The 20,596-nt window shown below is 37.4% G+C and overlaps 1 protein-coding gene across 2 annotated transcripts in view; it reads left to right on the top strand.

Moving 5' to 3' along the window:
- The window catches only part of MARCHF5 (membrane associated ring-CH-type finger 5), a 28,578-nt gene extending 14,667 nt beyond the window's left edge, over nt 1-13,911 (top strand). Inside the window, exons 2-6 of one of the 2 annotated variants that reach the window (XM_029958507.1) lie at nt 1,186-1,388; nt 6,465-6,595; nt 9,743-9,926; nt 10,337-10,503; nt 11,646-13,911. In XM_029958507.1, the coding sequence (XP_029814367.1) occupies nt 1,186-1,388; nt 6,465-6,595; nt 9,743-9,926; nt 10,337-10,503; nt 11,646-11,762 (802 nt within the window). In that variant the 3' untranslated portion in view covers nt 11,763-13,911. The remainder of the gene's footprint in view (nt 1-1,185; nt 1,389-6,464; nt 6,596-9,742; nt 9,927-10,336; nt 10,504-11,645) is intronic. The other variant, XM_029958508.1, reaches the window with a different exon arrangement.
- Nucleotides 13,912-20,596: the final 6,685 nt, after the last annotated feature.

Raw genomic sequence — 20,596 nt, 5'->3', positions numbered from 1 at the left:
CTCTTCATCTTGATATTGTTACTCAGGTTTTTAAGAGAACAAAACTCCATCAAAATAGTGATGGAAAACTTCACATAGTGCACAATGTCTGATTAGATTGTGTCTTGATAGTTAAATTATAGGGATGATGTTGCTGTGCTGTTTTTTAAAGGTTTAACTATGATTGCAGTGGCTTGTGTAAAATGTTTTTTTAAAATATTGAAACATATCTATATTTATATATATACACTTATCTTTGTAGTAAGATCCTTATTTTGATAGATTCTGGTTTATTATGTAAACTTCAATTTCTTCAGTATGGGAATTAGTAAATTATTTCACAGTGAAAGCTATTGGGTCAACGTGTCTGATATTTTCCTAGTTTAGATTGATATTTTACTTTCTCTTGCAAGTTGTAAGGTGTCCAAGGGTCAGGCCTAATCATCAGATCAGATATCTGGGAGGTACTAGGTTATGTGCTCTCTTCAGCTCAGGTCATATAGCCTGTCAGTCTTGTGTTTTCTCCTTAGAGAATTATTATGTTTGAATTTTACACGTCCACATAATTCTTCAGTGCAGAAATTTCCTTCTTTAGTGGTACAATAGTGTTCTTGAATTACTTTGCAACCTGATCTATATTATACAAAATCGATTTGTTTTGACAAAGTACTTTTTCTTTTCAAAGAGAGGAAATGAATTTAATATAATTACTTACAGTTTGTTTTGTGACACATTGCGTCATTTGTTTTGGTTTATAATTTAGGTGGATTGGAGTTAGTTTTCCAAGTCACAGACTATGGTATTGATGTTATATTTTTAAAAATAAAAAAACTCACCAAAATGTCTGCTGTAGAAGGAGATGGGAACACGCTAAAAAATATATGGATTTTTCGTATGTTGAATTATTCAAAGGTTGGACTACAGTCTCAATGCTTTTTAATCATAAATTAGCTAAAAGTTAAATTAATAATTCAGGTTGTATTAAAAGCAGTTATTTAGCTATCCGAAATATTACGTTTATTATGTTGTTTTTTATAGGAAAACTGTGGTACAAAATACTCACATTTTTGGTGATTTAGAATGAGGTAACAAGCATCCTCTCCTCTACTTGCACATTTTCTAAAGCTACCTGCTTTCACATGTGAATGTTTGAGTATGTAAAAGTAGCAAAAAACATCTTTTTTTTTTTCCTTCCTATAATTTCAGGAGCTGCTGGGTTTGTTTTGCCACCGACGAGGACGATCGGACAGCGGAGTGGGTGAGACCCTGCAGGTGCAGGGGCTCCACCAAATGGGTTCACCAGACGTGTCTGCAGCGCTGGGTGGATGAGAAGCAAAGAGGAAACAGTACTGCTAGAGTTGCTTGTCCTCAGTGCAATGCAGAATATTTAATAGTATTTCCAAAGCTAGGTAAGATATGTATCACTGAAATTCTTGTTTCTTTATTTGTTCTTGCTTTCTTTTTTTTTTTTCTTTTCTTGTGCTCGGAGCATCAGTTCTGTTGAAAACTCGTCTATTCCTTTTTCCAGACAGAAAGAAATAACTTTATATTCTGCTCACATCTTATTTGGTGGCTTAGTTAAATACCTTCTAAAAATTCTGGATGTGCTCCACTTAGGTAAATTGATAAATCTTGTGATTGACCTGTAATTATTTCATGGCTAATGGGATTATTTTTCAAGTTGAGCAGAGGGTGAATTCTTTCAGCAGTTGCCACACAGCACATAAACACATCCCCTTTTTTGACTCAGCTTGCAGAGAAACTTATCAAAGGAAATTAAGAGGAAAGAACCTTATTAAGCAGCATGTGGCATTACCCAAAAAACATACTTTCACTTTGTTTTGGAGGTATTTCTGAGTCAACACTGCCCTGAAATAGAGGCAGAATATCTGTGGTTGCTGGGCACTGCTTTAGCTCTCTTTGTCAAGGTGAAAGGAAAAGGTTGGATGTGGTCTTCCAGAGTCTACTTACTTGAGTAGCCAGGTAGGACACTGCATGGTGTGTTACATGTTATTAAATTAGCAGTGGTTGCTGTTAGTCCAGCCCTTATTTGCCCATGTGTTCTATGGGATATATTAAGTAAAGCAAGAAAATGAAATGTTGCCATGGAAACTTAAATTTTGTTTAAAAGTAAAACTGCTTGTTAAAGAATTTAACATTTAGAGGATTTTAAAGATCTTTTAAAGGACCTTTTTTTTGTAATGAAACAGCTGAAAATAAATCAGTTCTTTGGGACAGAACCTCTTTCCTATTGGGCTGACAAAATTAGGGTGTCAGGGGAATTTTATGAGTGATAACGTTTATTTCCATGATAGAACACTGAGTATTGGGAAAGAAAATATGGACTAGTGTATTGTTGATATTCAAGAAAACATAAAGCAGCATGAAGCTTACTACCAAGTTATTTGTGTATTGACCACAATTCAGCTGTGCTATAAAGATAAGGGAAATCTCCATCATAAAGAAGGCATCAAGTGATAAAATTTAGCATTGGCTTTGGGAAGAAAACTAGTGTAATATCTGGACAGAGACTGTATCACAAAACTTGAAGCTGTTTAAAATTCTTATTTGTATCTTGAATGATGAAATTGTAATGTGAGCTGCATTTGCATTTTATTTTGGCATTGGGAAAAAGGGGAAGCAACTGTAGTTTGGACAGGATACATGCACATAAACAACAACAGGCATTTTAATCTCTTCTTGCAATTTGTGGCATACTGTATTTGAAAGCTAAAATTACTAAATTTTAACATTTCTGCTTTCTGAAGGTGACCTAAAATTCTTGCATGAGATTTTTCAGCTCTTGCATGCAGGTATGCAAGAACCTTTTAATGTATCTGATGTATTTTCCTTCAAAATACCATCTTTTTCCATTTTAAGAGATACGAGCATAAAATTCAGACTTGTCTGAGAGTACAGAAGACATCAGTAGTAGAGCAGGGAGATGAATCTGGGTCCATGCAACATCAATCATGAGCCTGAAGAGCCTTAAACAAGTGAGACAGTCTTGCCTTTTTGTAGGTCTTTCTAATAACCCAAAGCTGTTCTCTCACAATTCAGCTGTAAGTCAGGCAAGGTCACAGCAGGCAGGGTTGGACAGTAGGATGTTTTCAAGCAGTCTTGTTTCTTTCTCCTGCAGCAGGTAACTTTGAAGTCAGTACTGGTCATAGTGTACAAGAATCTAAAATTACTTGAGCAGGGAAGAAGTAACAAGTGAAGTTTCCCTGAGGCATTATAGTTCAAAAACTTATCTACATTAAGACTTCTCTAATGCGCTGCTGGAAACTTCTTTCTAAAAACAAATTTCTGTGAAAGGGCACTCCTTAACACAACTTTTAATTTATGTTTATAGTTTGGAAGTAATATCAGTTTGAGGAGACATCCATTATCCACTTATCTTTATAAGTAACAGTGGGTATCTTTTTATATATTTACCAATTCTCAACACCCCCTCCCATGGCATATCTTTACATTATAATTCCATTTCAAATTTGATAGTGCCTATCAGTTTTGGTGATTGGTAGTAATTATGTTCTTGCTAGCTGTTTTCCTCTCTTCTGAGAACTTTTACTGAATAGAAAAATGTTATTACCACTTTGAAAGTAACTGAAGTATCTCTTAGATAATTATTTCAGTTTAATGAAGAGAAAACAGACTTTGGCAGAAAAAGATCTGTTAAAGCATGACAAATTTTGCAAAATGAAAAATATTTTCATTTTTATTTCCTTCTTTAATTTGTATATCAGTAATATTTATTTTCCTGCTTTTTCCTTAATACCATCTTAAAAGAAACAGATTTGTCCTCCTTCCTCACTGCTGCCTTCCTAAGGGACTAGTTAAAAGATTGTTTCAATAATTTTTTTCCTAGTGTTCTATAGCCAATTCTGTAACTAGCTTCTCTTAATGATTAGTATCAGTATTATAACTTGAAGTGTTATAAGGGAAGCTTCACTGCTTTTTGAGTCTCTTGTCTTCAGATATAAGTTTTCAAAATTATGCAACTAAACAACTTTTTCAGTGACTGTGGGAAACAGTCAAGATGTGTCAATTTGTGTGCATTTAGTACTTGCAGTTACGACCTTGTTGCTACTTCAGGCACATTGATAGACATCCCAGTGCTTTCTTAAGTCTGTCCTGGAAAGTTAAACACAACTGTTAAGAGCTGAACTGCTTGTTCCAGTTCTTTGTATTTTAAACAATGTTCCTTCTTCACAAGCCTTTTAATTTTGGTACTTAATCAACAATATGATGCTCAACTCGAGAACAAATTTAACTCTATAGTTACACTGTTTGTGGACTAATTGACATCAGTTGGTGTATTTGAAGCAGGATACTGGTGAGGTGTTCAGTGTCTTACAAGCCACATAGGAACATGCTTCCTGCCCTTAAAATGAGAGCTTTTTACTAAAGATTGCACACTGTACTGGAAAATGCACACAAAGGGAAACAATTTGAAGTACGTGAGTAGTAAGTTAAGAACTCAAGGCTCCAGCAGAGCTCAAGTAGAGAGTACATTAAGCAATATTCTGCCCAAGTTGTTAGGACTGCCCACTAGTCTGTGCATAACTGCAATATTTACAATGACTTGTGTTAAAACTGCATATAAGATAGATGTGTTTAAATCGCAGCTCTTCAGTAGGATATTCACACACATACACATGTACAGGGAAAAAAAGTTAGTCCTTCTACAAGGTCTCTCTACAAACAGTGTGTAAAATCCTACCCTGTTTAAAAAAAGAAGGAAAAAACCTATCACAAAAGAGATGTATTTGAGAGTGCTTTACGAGAATACCAATGCTGATAAAACATGACAACAGATGAATTCAATTAGATGTTCCTGTTGCTTTTTTTCACTGACTGACTTGAACTGAGTAGAACTGGTTGTTTTGAAATCATTCACTCTAGAGCTGTGCTTTTAAAAAGAGGAACCAACGAAGTCATGAAACAGGAGTCACAATTTTGTCACTGTGGCTCATGGAAACACATTTTCTGCAAATATCTGATGTGAATTTCAAATCTTGTTTGAATGTTTAAATGCACAGCTTTTAATTCATGATAGTTCAGACACAAACTTCGGGGAACGGGGTGTTAAATTATCACCACCCTAAAAACTAAGAAAATAAAATTGTGATGTACTATGAATATTCAAGGTAAGAATTGAACTGCAAGGGATTTTTGGAGAATGCCAAATACAATACCTTTTACCTTTGGAAAGGTAAAAAACCCAAAAAAACCTATGGCACCTAATCTTAATTCTGTGCAAGGTCAGAACAAGTTTTGATTTGTTGAAGGTCAGGAGGAAAATGGCAATGAACTCAGGACCAGTGTACAATCCAGAACATGCTAACTAGCCTGGCAGTTCATCTAGCAGAAGTTCTGTACATCTAGTCTATCCAGACTTCAGAAAGTCATTTCATGCCACTGCTCAAGAGATCATTTTTTCCCCACCCTCCAAAAAAAAAGAGATTAGTGAAAGAATTACAGGCTAGAGTGGGTAAACCTCGATGAGAGACGCAGAGGATTAGTTACTTGAAGAATGCCTGTAGGCTGGTTTTGAGCATAACTTTTGAGCATAACTGAATTTGGTAGGAAAAAGTAGGAGGAAGCTAACAGGAACTGTTCTGCATTTGAGCTGGGGGAGGACAGTCTGTATGTAGAATTTGTTGACAAATACAAAAGTAATGTGGAATCTGATCATGGTGATGACGTTTTTCACTTCCATACATACATCTCAGTGTTCTGGCTTTTGCTTGACTGGTGCTGTTGCAGACCCTCAAAGAAAACATGCAAGCATTGCCCTTGTTGGCCTCACCAGAGGTGGTCAGGGTAATGTCTTGCTCTCTCTAAGTCTGGAAAGTGCAGTTTTCCATAGACAGAACAATGAAACTATTCATGCATTGTTGTCAAAGGCACTAAATAAACACTGGAGAAAAAAATACTCGTATTCAGGTTGAGAGGTGGTCCTCTAAAAATACTGAATGCAGTCTCTAGCAGTGGAAGGATTCTTTCCTCCTGACTGTGCTGCTACTTACTGTATAGCAGGATAGTTTAATGACAGAATTTTCAGACCAAGCTGTCAAAGATAAGTACATGAAGTACATTACTACTTATTGGTACTTTTTCCTTTTGAAACCTAAGTGTCTAACAAATAAAAAAGCCACTAAGCCTAAAGTGCTTTCCACAACAGAACTATTCTGATTCAACACAAAGGAAGCTTGTCAACTTTAGTGGGTAAATTAGTGCTCTAACCAGTGTATCAATCTCTTGGAAAGATGTTGCAGTACATTAAAATAGTATTTGGTTACAAGTTAGGCTTAATAGCTTTTTAATTATATGTCCTCATTTAAACAGCACGTGTGGTATGTCAGACTTGTATTTTGCCCAGTTTTTTCTTTCTTATCAGTGACAGACATCGAGACCTTTCTTCAGGATGCTTTTTTGTGTATTTATATCTATCTTGAAACCTTACTTTTCCTTTATCATAGGTCCAGTTGTTTACGTTTTGGATCTTGCAGATCGCCTGATCTCAAAGGCATGTCCCTTTGCTGCAGCTGGAATAATGGTGGGCTCTATATACTGGACAGCTGTCACGTACGGAGCGGTGACGGTGATGCAGGTACACACGTGTTCCCTCTCCTTGCCAGCTTTGAAAGCAAGTCTTCTAAAGAAAAAGTCTATTAGGATTCCTTTTTTTCCTTGGCTTAAAAGATATTTCAGCTGCTTTCACTGTAGTTAACAAGTGACTTCCAGATGGGCGCATAGAAACCTTTTCACTTTTAACTGGTCCCACAGACTTGGCTTGGTATAAAGCCAAGTCTGCCTGTTCAAACATGGTTCAGTCTGCAACTAACAAAATTCACTACTGCTCTAGCTGGCTGCCTGTTGTATGGCAGGCTGGTGAACCCAAGGCTGTTCTCATAGAAAAAGTACCATTACTGCCTAGATACTACTAATGGGTAATTCTTCAAAAAGGACATGAGATTAATCTTTTTCTCTCACTGGAGAAAAACTTTGCCAGTAATGTTCAAAGGGTTGAAACATGGTGAAATTTTTTTTTTTGTGTAATGTGATTTTTTTTTAAATTATATAAAGGAAAATGCATCCTCTGAATGATGCAATTCATTCATAAACAAGAAATGCAAAACTGAAAATTAATAATATGCTCTTTTAATTACTTCAGACTGTATGATTAGTTGAAAGGGGAAAAATACTTTTCCTACTTCTGTTCTTGTGAACTTGCTATTTAAATATAAAAATAATGTTGATAGGTAGTAGACTATTAACAACAGAAAGGCTTGTTCACAGCTGTCCTAGTTCAGCCACAAGACAAGAGTTTTCATAGATTGTACAACTAGAAGGATCTTTGTTACTGTTGTAGTTGTTGATTCCTATGTCAAGTCCTTACCCTGTCTTGCCTGAAATCATAAAAATATTTCTGATGCAGATTCAGTTGTATGCCAGCAAGTATTCCTCCACACAGTTCTCATTTTAAATGTACAACCTGGTCCTTCTCCACGTAAGTCATCTGACATTAGTTGTTCCTGAACTGTGTGGTACTGCCCTGCAGTTCTGCAGATGGCTCCATCTCAAGATCATGTGCTGTTTTGGTTCAGTTTGTATGTGATCTTGTAGCAGAAATGAAGTGAAGCCCAAATGAGTTGTTGCAGTCCCCCTGGTACCAGTGTGGCCAGGGTCAGGCAGGTGCATAAGAGATGTTTAATGACTTTGAATACCACCTCCATTCCAGTGGATGAGTCTCTGTATTACAGAATGGTACACTTAGGAATTTTCTCATTGGATATTTTGCTCTTGTGGCTCCTACAGGAACATTACAACCATCTGTAATACTACAACCAGACTTTTGAAATGCACTGGTCCTCTTCTCCTTGCTCATTGAGACCTTTTCTGTAGGAAAATATATGACCTTTTTTAGCTGCCCTAGAATTACATAATAAAGTGGAAAGATAAATGCTTCTTTCTGTAGTTGTTTTGCTTTTGAAATGAGGATCTGTCTAAACATTAGTTTAGGCAGCTGGTCAAATCCAGATATGAAGAATTAGCTGTTTACCTGATTTAATGTTTTGATTGTATGGGTGACGCCCTTGGCAAGACAATTTATTAAGGTGGTAATAGAGGGAAACTGTCTCACCCCTTTTGCCACCCCAACTTTGCTGGGTTTAATACAACTTGTCTCCTGATGCATTTCAGACTCCTTCAGCTGAATGGCTGGGGAGAAGCACAAAAGCTATTTTTAAAGGTTAAGAAAATTAAATACAGAATTGACATTGTGACTCTAGTAGTAGCTAAGTCAGTAACAAATCATATAGGGTTACTGAAAACAGAGAAATATAGTAATCTAAAGCAGAAGAGACAAGATACTGAGGCTTTTTTAGATGGACAAGGAGTCTGAGGAGAAAAAGGATAGTGTCAGACTTCATGGTTTGGGTGGAAGATATGGAAGAAGCTGGAAGACAGATGCTGAATATTTTTTTCAGGGATAATCTTTTGGCAGCAACAGTATTGGTTATGCCTATTTTTAGAGGCTGTGGTAGATAACATAACTTCCTGTTCTAGAAGCATAAAATGGAATGGTTTTCAAAGCGTGTCTAAAAAAATACAGTTTGAAGGTACTGGGGTACATTACCCTGGTTTCTTCCCTGTGCCCTACCTACTCCAGAAGTACAAGTTTTGTTGTTTTCTTTTTTTAAAATTTTGTTATTGTTGCGTGTTCTCATCGCCTCATTCTAAGTTTTGTGCAAGTGAAGACTTGATAGTTTGTTGTATTTGTGGAAAAACGAAAAGTCAGTGAAAGTGCATCAGGAAATTTGCTGCCTGACAAACATAATAGTTATTTTAATGTTTCTAGTCTTCCTGGATTCTTATGGAGAGAGTCATGAAAGAGCCTGTTCTTCCCAGAAGGACTTCAAGGACTTTGTTACCATTTAGTAATTCTTAAATTGAGATGACTCTAGAGGATATCTGCCACTTGCATGTTTTTTATGTCCTCAGCCCCATTAGATTTATTCAAAATTAAAACTATGTACTTTTTAGGAAACATAAGGCACTGGTTTTTTATAGTTTTAATCCGTACATTTTATAAACTGCAAAGGCTGATTAATATTTTTATGTGCCAGTGGAAAGGTTTAGACACAGCAGTAAGGATTGTCCTTTAAAATCATAGCATTAACCACATTTGAAAGTACACATGAAGATATGCTATTTCCACTACAGTTGAAAATAATGTACATCTTCCTGCACTGTCTAGAGAAGCAGTAGTTTAATACTGTGATCTCTATTGCACAAGGGATTCCTAAATAACATAAAATTTTGATTAAAACATCATGAGATACTTGCTATCAATTTATCCTTTGAACAGTAGTATCTAATCAATTTCTGAGTGTAGAATTAATTTTTGTAAAACTGTAAATGCTTCAATGCATTTTGGAAAGCCTACTATATTAATGCTTCAGACATTCAGGGGTTTTACATACACAGAAACACGTGAAACTTCTCTTGGGATGGGAAGGAATTGTGTTACAGCTCTCTGCAAGATTAATGATTTGCAAGCTAGAGCTGGTAGCTCACCTGCATTACACTTCAGAAGCAACTAAGGATGCAAAGAGAAAACAGAGTAAATTAGGTAAAACCATATTCCTTTTTTCTTAAAAGGTGTGGGCAGCTCCAAACAAACTCGACTCTTTAAGTTATATTTTGTTCAGTTGTGGCCTCTGTTATGTTTGCCAACCATATGTGTATTTTCCAGGTTGTGGGTCACAAAGAAGGTCTTGATGTGATGGAGAGAGCTGATCCTTTATTTCTTCTGATTGGCCTTCCCACTATCCCAGTCATGCTAATACTGGGCAAGATGATCCGCTGGGAGGACTATGTGCTCAGGCTGTGGCGCAAATACTCTAATAAGCTACAAATTTTGAACAGCATATTTCCAGGTAATGTGATAAATTTGAAAGAAAATACCAAGATTGAATTTCTGCCTTTAGGAGATGGGGATAGGCAAGTAGTGTTTGCCATTCTTAAGCAGAGGTGATTAACACCATCCTTCTCTTTCGTGTTCATTCTGTTTAGATTGTGTTTGTATGGTACCTAGGGAGAAAGGTGGGCCAAGAGGAGCAGGAGCATGGTTTCAGTTAAGGCCTTAGTAACAAAACAAGCTGCTAAAAATCCTATGTCTTACTTGAAAGTAAAAATTAATACAGTCATTTAATAGAAACAGAATATTCACTGAGAAGAGGGATTGGGCTATAGATTTGTAATGGAGTGGAGGGTGGGCACTACTGTGCTGTGATCTTTTTGAGGCAGTGGCTATGTAATCTTTCTTTCCCCACTTTTATCCCCTTAGGCATTGGATGTCCTGTTCCTCGGATTCCAGCAGAGGCAAACCCTTTGGCAGATCATGTCTCTGCTACACGTATTCTCTGTGGAGCTCTAGTTTTCCCTACTATTGCCACGATAGTTGGCAAGCTGATGTTCAGCAGTGTTAACTCAAATTTACAAAGGACAATCTTGGTAAGATTCACTATTGTTTGTTTCATAAATTATTATAATTTGGGAATATGAAGTGTTGTGGGGGAAGGAGGGAAGGTAAAAAGGAACGTGAATTGACCTAGAATTTTAAGAGTGGCATTTGATTAAGGGAAGGGGTTTTTTAAGGTTGCCTGTCTTGGTAACCATGTGGGTGAAAGACTTTGTCCATATGACTGAAACTAATCTAAGTTTAAGACAAGGCTGAAACTTGTATCTGGTACTGTACTAGGCAAACTTTAGCAGTAACCTTAGCCAGCATCTTCTAAGAACAATCTCTGCAAGGGAAGACTAAGGTTTATATTATAAACTTTTTCATATAAACTTTTGTTTACTAATTTTGAGAGAAATTCTTCATTTCTTATTTTAATAAGGAGAGAAAGACTAACTCTCCATAGAAGTTGAGTGGAAGGGGAGTGACAAAGAGAGGAGATGATCTCTTCCTTTGTGAATAATCTCTCTGGTTGCAGCCTTGCAAGGGGAATTTGGTCATATGGTATCCCAGGTCATCTGACTGTCACTTCAGCCCCTGTTTACAATTCCTATGTATTTATGCCCCTCTCTTCCATATGGAAGAAACAGTGATGTTACAAACATTCATGCAGACTAAAGGCTTCTTGGTGTCTCATTTTGAAGGCTTGAGATAAACATATTATAAAACTTTCCAGAGGGAAATACAAAAATAGGTTTTATTTCACTTCACTTTTGGCAAGTGGTGTTTTTCACAGTCTGGTTATGGAATAGTTATCTTTATTATTCCTTGTGCCATGTATAGTATATATACAGAGAAGGGAGGAAAGCAGATACATATCTGCATTTTCTTTGTTCTTGAAATAAGATGTATTTTGATTTTGTTTTTTTTTTTAAGAATATTTGTCAGACTTCCAAGCAAATAAAAGCTCTTATAGAGTCAATGTGTAATCCCTTTAAGTAATATTAACCTCTGTAATAGTGCATTGTGACAGAAAAGTTTGAGATATTCGTTTGGAATTGTCCTAATTAGGTAATCTTCAAAAGAAAATGCCATATATTTGAAAACAAATCTTCTTTGACTGGAAATTTTTAAGAACATTTGCAATGGTATGTCACTGAACTGTGCAGGTTTTCAAAATATCTTTTTATTTCAGGGTGGAATTGCTTTTGTTGCTATAAAAGGAGCTTTTAAGGTTTACTTCAAGCAGCAGCAATACTTGCGCCAAGCTCACCGCAAAATTTTAAATTATCCTGAGCAAGAAGGAGCGTAAGGCTGTGACCTCCAGATGTCATACAGTCTCACCTAACAGGTTTCCATGTTGTATTGGTTCCTTTGTTATTGCACAGTAGTGGAAAATTGTGATAAGTTGCTGCTCCTCTTTTTTTTTTTTCTTTAAATACAATAAAGCACTGTCTTGTGGCAGGGTAAATCCTTTCAGCAACCACTGAACCTAAGAATGTGACTTGGCTTTCATTATTTTGGAGTATTTCTGTAGGGCAACAGGCTTCTGAATTATTTTCTTTGAGCCAATATACTGAATGGAAAAAAAAAAGCATTAACTACAGAACATTTTAAATGTTGTTAATGTAGGCTATATCCAAATGCCTTTTCCATAGGTGTTGTCATACCCACGCTGTCATCCAGTTCAGCATTTCACACAATGAAGGGAAATTGTTTTAGAAAGGAAGTGTGAGTCATTGCCAAGGAGAAGTAATTGTAGGACATCAGTCAGTAAAGATTTCCTTGGGTTTTGCTGGTATCAAATGGGAGTGTGAAATACTCAAATGACAGAGAAAGCAGAAGATAGATCTCCCTCTACAGGACTTGTATGTCAGCTTGAACCACCTAAGTACTAGGTGTTAAAATTAGCATGCCTTTCAGGTGACTGTTTTTTTACTGATAATTTTCAGTGTCCTGTTGTATCTTCTGCAGTGCCTGGTGTCATTTTCTCATGGCTTTACTGGTTTGTAACTGGTGCTGGATAGCATTTTTTTCCTCCACAGTAAAATAATAATAATGGGGGAAGTAAATTGCAGTTGCTTAGTTTGTAGTTAAATATTAGAACACTTGTTTAGTTTCCATGTCCTTTTGATTGTGTAAATATCCATACAAGTACCAAGAGCAGTAGAAATGTGAGGAAAAAACATTGAACACTAAAGCTACATTTTAACTGACAGAGCAGAGCATCCTTCTGAATTTGCAGACCTGAGTGTGTTACTCAGCTCTGTTCAGGACTGGGCTCTCCTGCCCTAGAGGAAGGGCTGGCTGGAAGGGTGTGACACTACACTTAGAGTACCTGATCTGAGCATCATGCTGGCAGGGTAGATGCTCTTAAGGTAACTTGGCTCCATTTTGTAAAGGACTAAAGGATAAATCTTAAATGTGTCATGAAGTTTATTTATACAGTAAGCTTTACTGTTCCAATATGTCTAAGGTAGTCAGCTGAGAGAGACATTAGCACTTCAGTTATTTGATGTGTTTATAAACTTAATTTCAACAGAAATTGTTTTGTGAAGTTAAATTTTGACAAACATAATACAGCCATTTAATATTCATACCAGACCTAATCTAGATTTAGTACTTCATGTTCTTTCCTAACAACAGTTTGTTTGTTTTTCTCCAAGTTTTTCTTTTCCTTGTTCATATTAGTATGTCAAATGCATGGAGAAGGGTTTAAAAAAATCTTCTAGTGAATTTATTCATAAATAAATATTTCTTTTCACCAGAAATTGAGTAAATGCAGAATTGACTTCATATTTGACTGCAATAATGTATGTTAAGAGAAATTCAAAATAAGGTACCTTTTCTATAGTATGTTTATCTTAATTACCAAGATGTAATATTTTAGAATTGTACAAAAGTGTATATAAAGGCCAATTAGTATTCAAAAACTATACAGGTATTGAGAATTATACATTCAATCAATATCAAATACAGTTGAGTTTCTTGCAGTAATGGAAGAATTACTATAATCTTGTAAGTCTGCTGATTATATTTGTCTTAGTGGGCTCACTTTTATATAAAACTCTAAATTGAGTAGCGGCCTCTGAAAGTTGCTGCTTTCTGTAAGATAGTCTTGAAACAATATTATATGTATTTCTTACAGAATTCCTCGTTTCAAGAAAACAGCTTTTCAGTGGTCTTCACTGTATATATTTCCAAACAATTTATTACTGTTTTTTAAAAGTTTGAAGAATTGAATGATGCAAATTAGCGGGTTTGAAACTTGTTCCATGGGAAAGCTCATTGTCTCTGGAAGTTAAAGCTATTGTAAAAATACAATTATAAAAATACTGTATGGACTGTAAGATGATTTCACATGAGCAGTAGAAGGTCATTACTCTGTAAATCTTGTTTTTAAGTATTGAAAATTATAGTTATGTTGAATTAGGTTGAATAAATATTTTTTACACTCCCTAGTGTACTTTGTCAGTTGAACAAAAGCCTGTAGCAAAACTTTTTAATGAAAAATGTGTTTTGTTTTAATGCATATATAAGGACTTAAAATTAATTTTAAGTTTATAGCCTAAAGAAATATCTTGGTGACGAAGGAAGAATTACTATAAGACTTAAAGCTGACATTGACTTTTGGTTTGATTTGGGTTTTTTTCTCCTCTCTGGTGATCAATAAAGGATGTAGGGGAATGCGTTTCTCAACCATTTAAAAAGCAAAAGAATTGCAACACAGACAACTGCCAGTAACACAGAGCTGGGTTTGGGAGCTACTACATTTCTTTAGGTTGGCTGATGGGCAGCATTTATTTGGGCAATACACTGATCCCTCCTCTTATCTTGAGAAAGATAATACTGTCTGTAGGAAGTGTATTTTTCACTAATAGCCAATTTATGTCCCATTATTTTCAGGACAAGGAATATGAAATGTTATCTGGCATTTCTGACTATACTTCCTTACCTGTAATTTGGTTTCTCTTAGACTTCCTTATATTGACAAAGGCACAAATTTTCTGAGCTGTGATTATGTAAATACATAGGACTTGCTTCTCCTCTCTCATGTCCTGCCTTAAAATCTTTTATTTAGATGAAGCCCTACTTTGCTTTTCACTATTTTTTTTTTGCTTGCATGGTGGTTCTTTCCTGTAAAACTTAAAAGTATTTGTGCCAAAATTTGCCCAGCATTCTTTCTGCTTTACTAATACATGGAAGTCCAGGGTAGGCTTTCTTAATTCATTTCAAACCTTACTCAAGAGCTTGAGTAATACAGTTGACTTTCCAGAAGGGCAACTGTGACATTGACATGTGCACAAAGAGAATATTGCTGTGAGTGAAAAATGTGTTCTGCAAACAAGGATGAACTCTCTCCATTAGGCCATGGCCCCTCTGCCTCAAGAAGATTTGAAGATCTGTGGCCACTTTGTCCATTCTTGCCAGTTAGTTATTCACATGTTCTGGATATTTAATTGCTTTTGCTCCTCTGAATATTGTGAGCATAAAGCAGTTATTTCTGGTGTACTGCACTGAGTCTTTCAGTAGAAAAATTCCATTCCAGAACCACTAAAAGCAAACAGCAGACATGACTTGAAACTGCCTCAACTAAACAGCTCAGCAGCACCTGTCAAAACATATCGTGCAGGCACCTCATTTAATGCTGGGTGACTAAGCCATGGAAAAGCAATTGCCTAAGCAGTGGTCCTCCATAGGAAGTACTGTGCTTATTAAAAAAGTTAAAAAGAAAAAAAAGGCAACTTCTAGCTTTAGACCACTCTGTGATTGAGCACACACAGCTTGATGGTTTGGGTGGTTTGTGTTTTTCAGTTGCTCCTCTGCTCTTACTACAGCTCAGTAACACTGGGCTGCAGATAATGGGAGCTGACAGAGGATCACACTGCTCTGAGGATTTACTATATGTCTAAGGGCTGTTTTGTCAGTAATTGTCATTTCTCTGCCGTGAATCATTACAAGAAGCTAATACCCTTACTTGCTACCCCTAAAAGTGCTTCCCCCTACCAATTTTCTAGATACTTCTCATGCACAGAAAATAGAATATGTAAGACAACATAGAATCAGAAAAACTTTTAGTGTGATGAAAATGAAGAGTGGGGTTTTCTTCTGCAGCAGAATGGTGGCTGGTTCAGAACTGTCTGACTGACTTGATGGAATAAAGTACCACATGACCTCTTTGGCATAGTTATAGGTTAAGATCCCATGGGTAATTCAGAGTTTATTACTAGTCATAGTTTGCTGCATGTCTCTTGTGTTACTCTGTTTCGGTAGAAAAAAATGCCATTTTGACATACAGAAGCTGAGATTTGGACCCAATTCCCTCAGTACCAAGCTATGAAGGGCTAGTGGGATTTCTCATAACCAAGACAATAGCAATTCTTTTGAATGCTGAGAGGAGCATAGAAAATTGTTACTAACCTATAAGAATACTTCACTGAATAAAGGTTTCAGTTTTTATAATGTTTTTTGTACCTTTTAAATGCAAAACAATTTTTCTGTGTTCTGTCTGTGGTTTCTTTTGAAAAAGCAAATGGCATCTTTTAACAGCAGGGTTCTCAACCCCAGCATGTTTTTAAATTTCAAGGTACTACAAAAATGAAAGTGCTTTCCGCTTAGCATAAATTATACACTGTGGAATGCAACTGACCTTCCTCCATTAACAAGCCCCATCTCCTACTGCAGACACAGAATTGTGCTATGGATTTATGTTGCAAACCACCTTACTGGTAATTAGGCTTCTTTTCTTGTCTCATTTCAAAGATAAATGAAAATGCAAACTAACCTAAGGAGTAAATTCACAAGTGATTTCAAAAGTATAGGTGCTTCCATTTCCTTGTTCAGCTCTAGATCCTTTATGAACAATTTTTCTATTTTAAAAAACACAGTTACAACATTTACATGTAGCTAGTTATATGTCAAATGACAGAAAATATATGTGTATTTCCTGAGCCTTCAGGCCATAAGCTTTTTTGGATAGAGTTGGAGTAGGTGATCACAGACAGTCTGTAACATTCCTCAGCATTTCAGTTCTTGCTGAGCTAAATCACATACACTATGTGTTGAAATCCCTTTATATAACACTTAAGAGTAGAGTCATTAGCAGCCCACAGAAATATTTTGTCCTAATCTACAGATTAGGACCAAGAAAAACATAAACCAGCTTTGCTAGTGGCATCTGTGGAGACATTTCAGAGATGATTCCAGCAAAAGATGATAGAAGTCGCCCCAGATGTCGGATCATCTTGTTTCTTTCTGAGCAGCACAGGGCCTTTCTTGGCCAAGCATGAATCTTGAGTACATCCTCTGCAAAGGTCAAGGCCATGTGGCTTGTAGCACTGAGCTCTCTGTGCCTCAGTCTTTTTAACCAGCTACCAAGATGGGGATAAAGCTCAGCATGGAAAACTGCAGTTGCAGATAAGGTAATTACAGAGTGTTGTTACAATGGGAAACAATACTGCTGATGCCTCCCAAAACTGTGTGTGATGCATTTATTGACTAATATTACTGTCTTCTCACTGTCAAAATGGTGGCCAAAGTCCTTATTTATTGCAGCTGGCATTCATATGTTACATAAGTAACTATTTGCAAACCTGCAGTTGACCAGCAGAAGGTGTCTTTCATAGTTACCCTGTTTTTCCTTGTTAGCACATGAATTAAATCACATAAACCTCCCATGCAGTGTCTCATTGAGGAATACAACAATTTATGGCATCCACATATGAAGAGCTTAAAGAAAGCAATCAAAAAAAAAAAATTGGTCTGTATAATAAGCTAGACACCTTCAAAAGCCTGTTAGACTGTCAAGGAGCCTCTTTACAGGGTAATTAGTTGCATGTTGATATTCCAAAGCGTTTTAAAAAGCAGTGCATAAGACTGAATTTCTCCCTTTTGGCAGCTGCATAATCATCATCTGGGAAGCCACTGATCCTTTGCTTGCACCTAAACCAACCATGGACATGGCCGAGAGAAGCTGAGTATCTCTGCACCAGCCATGATGTGCAGCCTGGATGGTGGGTTTTTGTTTTGGATTGGTTCTAGTCTGGTTTTAAAAGAACAAGGCTTGTCATTGCACACCCCAGGAAAGGCACAAAAGGCACAAGCGAGCTGAACCGATCAGCATGTGGCAGTTCTGCACCAGTCAGAAAGCAAATAAATACACTGAAGTGTAATTAGGATAAATCAAATATGCACCACAATTATATGGTACATGGTAAGCAGACTCCAAAAGTGAGTGGTGTACTTTTGTATTGTAACATTTCCTGTGTTCCCAAAGCAAATTTTTTCCTTATTTCATTTTTGAGATTTAATTAGATGGCTTCAAAAGATGTTGGTTTTTTGTCTCTAACAAACCTTTTTTGAAAGTTGTGTCTTTTTTTTACTAATTTACTTATGGGGGAACTGAACAGGATTACCATCAAAATACAGTAAAAAAGCTTTCCTGTCCAATAGATAAGGATGCAGAAGGATAGGGAGACAGTACAATGAAGTTAAATTCTAGTACTGTTAACAGGTGAACTTGGTGCTGTCTGGAGTAGTGCATATAGTGAATTTTGTCTTTTAAAATCTGCTGGCATGAAAAAAAGAAACATCTAATCAGTACTGGATAAACCAGCACACGCATGCACACACACAAAATCTGCCTTTATGTTCAACACTGATACCAAAACAAAAGTGAGATACCAGTGACAGCCAAGTGCATTGGCCACCCTGCCCCTCAAACACTGCTCTCGTCACCTTGTCAGGGTCTCACCTGGCTGGAGAAAGCAGCACATGCTGAAAAGCAAGAGCATGTGAAGAACCACTTGTGAGATCAAATCTTCAAGTGACTCAGTTGTAATGGGGTGCTTCAGGCAGTGACTGCAGGGTCACTGATCTGCACAGCCTGATTTTTCAGTCCCAGAAGTCCTACAAATTTCCATCTATGGAAACAAAGCAACCACTTGTCAACATGAGCTGTCAGCACAGTGGAGGATTGGGGTTCCTCGGGCACCTTTGACAAATCTGTCACAGCTGGATGCTGTTGCAGATTAAATTTCAGCTGGTTTAAGCTGCAGTTACACAGCTCAGGAATGGTCTCTGCTTGATGAGCAGATGCACCCAGAGTAATTTTGTGACTGAATGAGCCATGGATATGCCACCTGATACTGCAAATTGTACTGCCCCTTGCCCATTGCTACTTTCCACATGATTGCTGGATGCTACTGGGAGTCTTTGGGGTGAGCTGCCTCCCCAGGAGGAACTGCAGTCCACAGCAGTGCCCTGTCCTGGGGCCTGACAGACACCCGTTGCCAGTGGCTCCAGATGCAGCAGGGGTAACCTGCTCCCAGCTCAAGCAGTAGGATAGGTATGAAGACTGCTGGGGGAAAGATACTCTTATTTAATGATAGATACTAAAAAGGGATCTGCAGACCTGAGATGGTGCCAGTGCATTGCAAACCTGCACCAGGGGCCTGTTCTTGGGGTGCAGGGCAACTACAGAGCTTTGGGCTGACCTGAAAGTCATTATTTTTGTACTGGAGCCAGGCTGGCAGAATTGTACCTCTCTCTTCCTCTGGGAGGGAAGCCAAGTCCAGTTCTCCTAGGACACAGGGAAGGCACATGAGTCAAAGGCATAAAGGACACAGGGTGCCCTCTGCTATCGCTGTACAGTGAGAGCACAGACTAAATGGAAACAGCTGAGTTGGCTCTTGCTTAAATAGGGATGGGGTTGAGACTAATCTGCTCTACTGAAGAAGCTTCACGACCTTTTTTTCCCCCAGCAGGTACAAAATTTAAAAAATCCTCTGGTTGGTGCATTGTAAGGCTCTGACACCAAAGCACAAACAGACCACAGTACAAGTTTACAGAAGGCAGGTTGGCCTCAGAGCCTGCAGAATAACAAAAGATAGAAATGAGTGTTGTGGCAGGATTCTGGAACCATACCAACTGCTTGGCAGAGAAGAGATTCAGATTTCATATTATATCTAGAACAGGATTATCCCTCCTTATCACAGCTGTGGATGCAATGTAAGCCTAGAGCAGATGCTGGAATTCTAAAATTCTGCACTATCTGAAAGCAGACCCAGGTCCCCAGCAGGTAAAATGCTGAACTTGCCAACACTTTGTTTTGTTTTTTCTGCTTCTGCTGCTCCTGCCAGTAGTTGCAGTTGTGCTGAAAAGTTACTTTTAAAGGTCAGAGATAAAGATAGTTGGATATGGATTTGCAATCCCGAACACATGCCGTATCTGAGAAGATGATCTGATCTCATATTCTGGTTCAGTCCTTTTATAGTTAATCTCCCCATTTTCCAACTGTGTAGGAATTGTACATTTTGGCTAATCCTCGTATGCCTCTGGTGGTTGGAGCTTTTTCCATTGACAGCAGTTCATCAGTACAGCTAAACAAAATCACTGTAAGCTGTCAAACAGAAGACAAATGAGAGCTTACAAAATAGAATACTCGCTGAACTGAGACAAAACTTCCAGCGCCGACAATGATGATGGCAGGGGAGCAGAGACTATCTAGTTATAATTGCCAATTTAACAACAGCTGAGCCTGTACTTATCTGAATTAGTACTTCTGCTAAATTCATGATGTTTTTTCCCTTGCTAAGCCTTGACGTTAGCAGACACAATGCAAATGCAGTGTTCCAGGGATAACTCCTCTCTCAAAAAGCAGCAGGTGGTGGTTAGTCTGAGGAATGAGTCCTAGGGCAAGATTGCTTTTTTCCCTTATGTGGGCACCTGCTGTTGAGCTGAGATTTTCTGAATCTGCCTGCAAACCTCAAGGTGATGAGCATGAGCTGGCTTTTAATTTATTATTTATTTATTGTATGTGTGTTGATGATGTTAGTACACAGCATGGCATACCTAAAGTAGAAAGAGAATACAGAATCCTGAAATTAAACTTAGGCTATTCGTTACAAAAATAGGGGATGGCAAGAAACTGGAGTAAGAAACAAAGTCTTTTCATCTTTCATGTATAGGCATACTACATCAATTTTGGGACAGGAACCTTCTAACAGCCTTCTAACCCATATTACGTATAAGAGGAACTGTGTCCCTTCTCCAATCTGACAGTTATTTTAGTCCTATAAACAGTTTTTAGTCACATAAATTATGCCAGAGAAAAATAAAATTGGAGGGGTGGCACAGAAATAGGCT

This window comes from Manacus vitellinus, unplaced genomic scaffold (assembly GCF_001715985.3).
Source record: "Manacus vitellinus isolate BGI_N305 unplaced genomic scaffold, ASM171598v3 scaffold_15_pilon, whole genome shotgun sequence".
NCBI lineage: Eukaryota > Metazoa > Chordata > Aves > Passeriformes > Pipridae > Manacus > Manacus vitellinus.
This window is presented reverse-complemented; position numbering and strand designations above follow the sequence as displayed.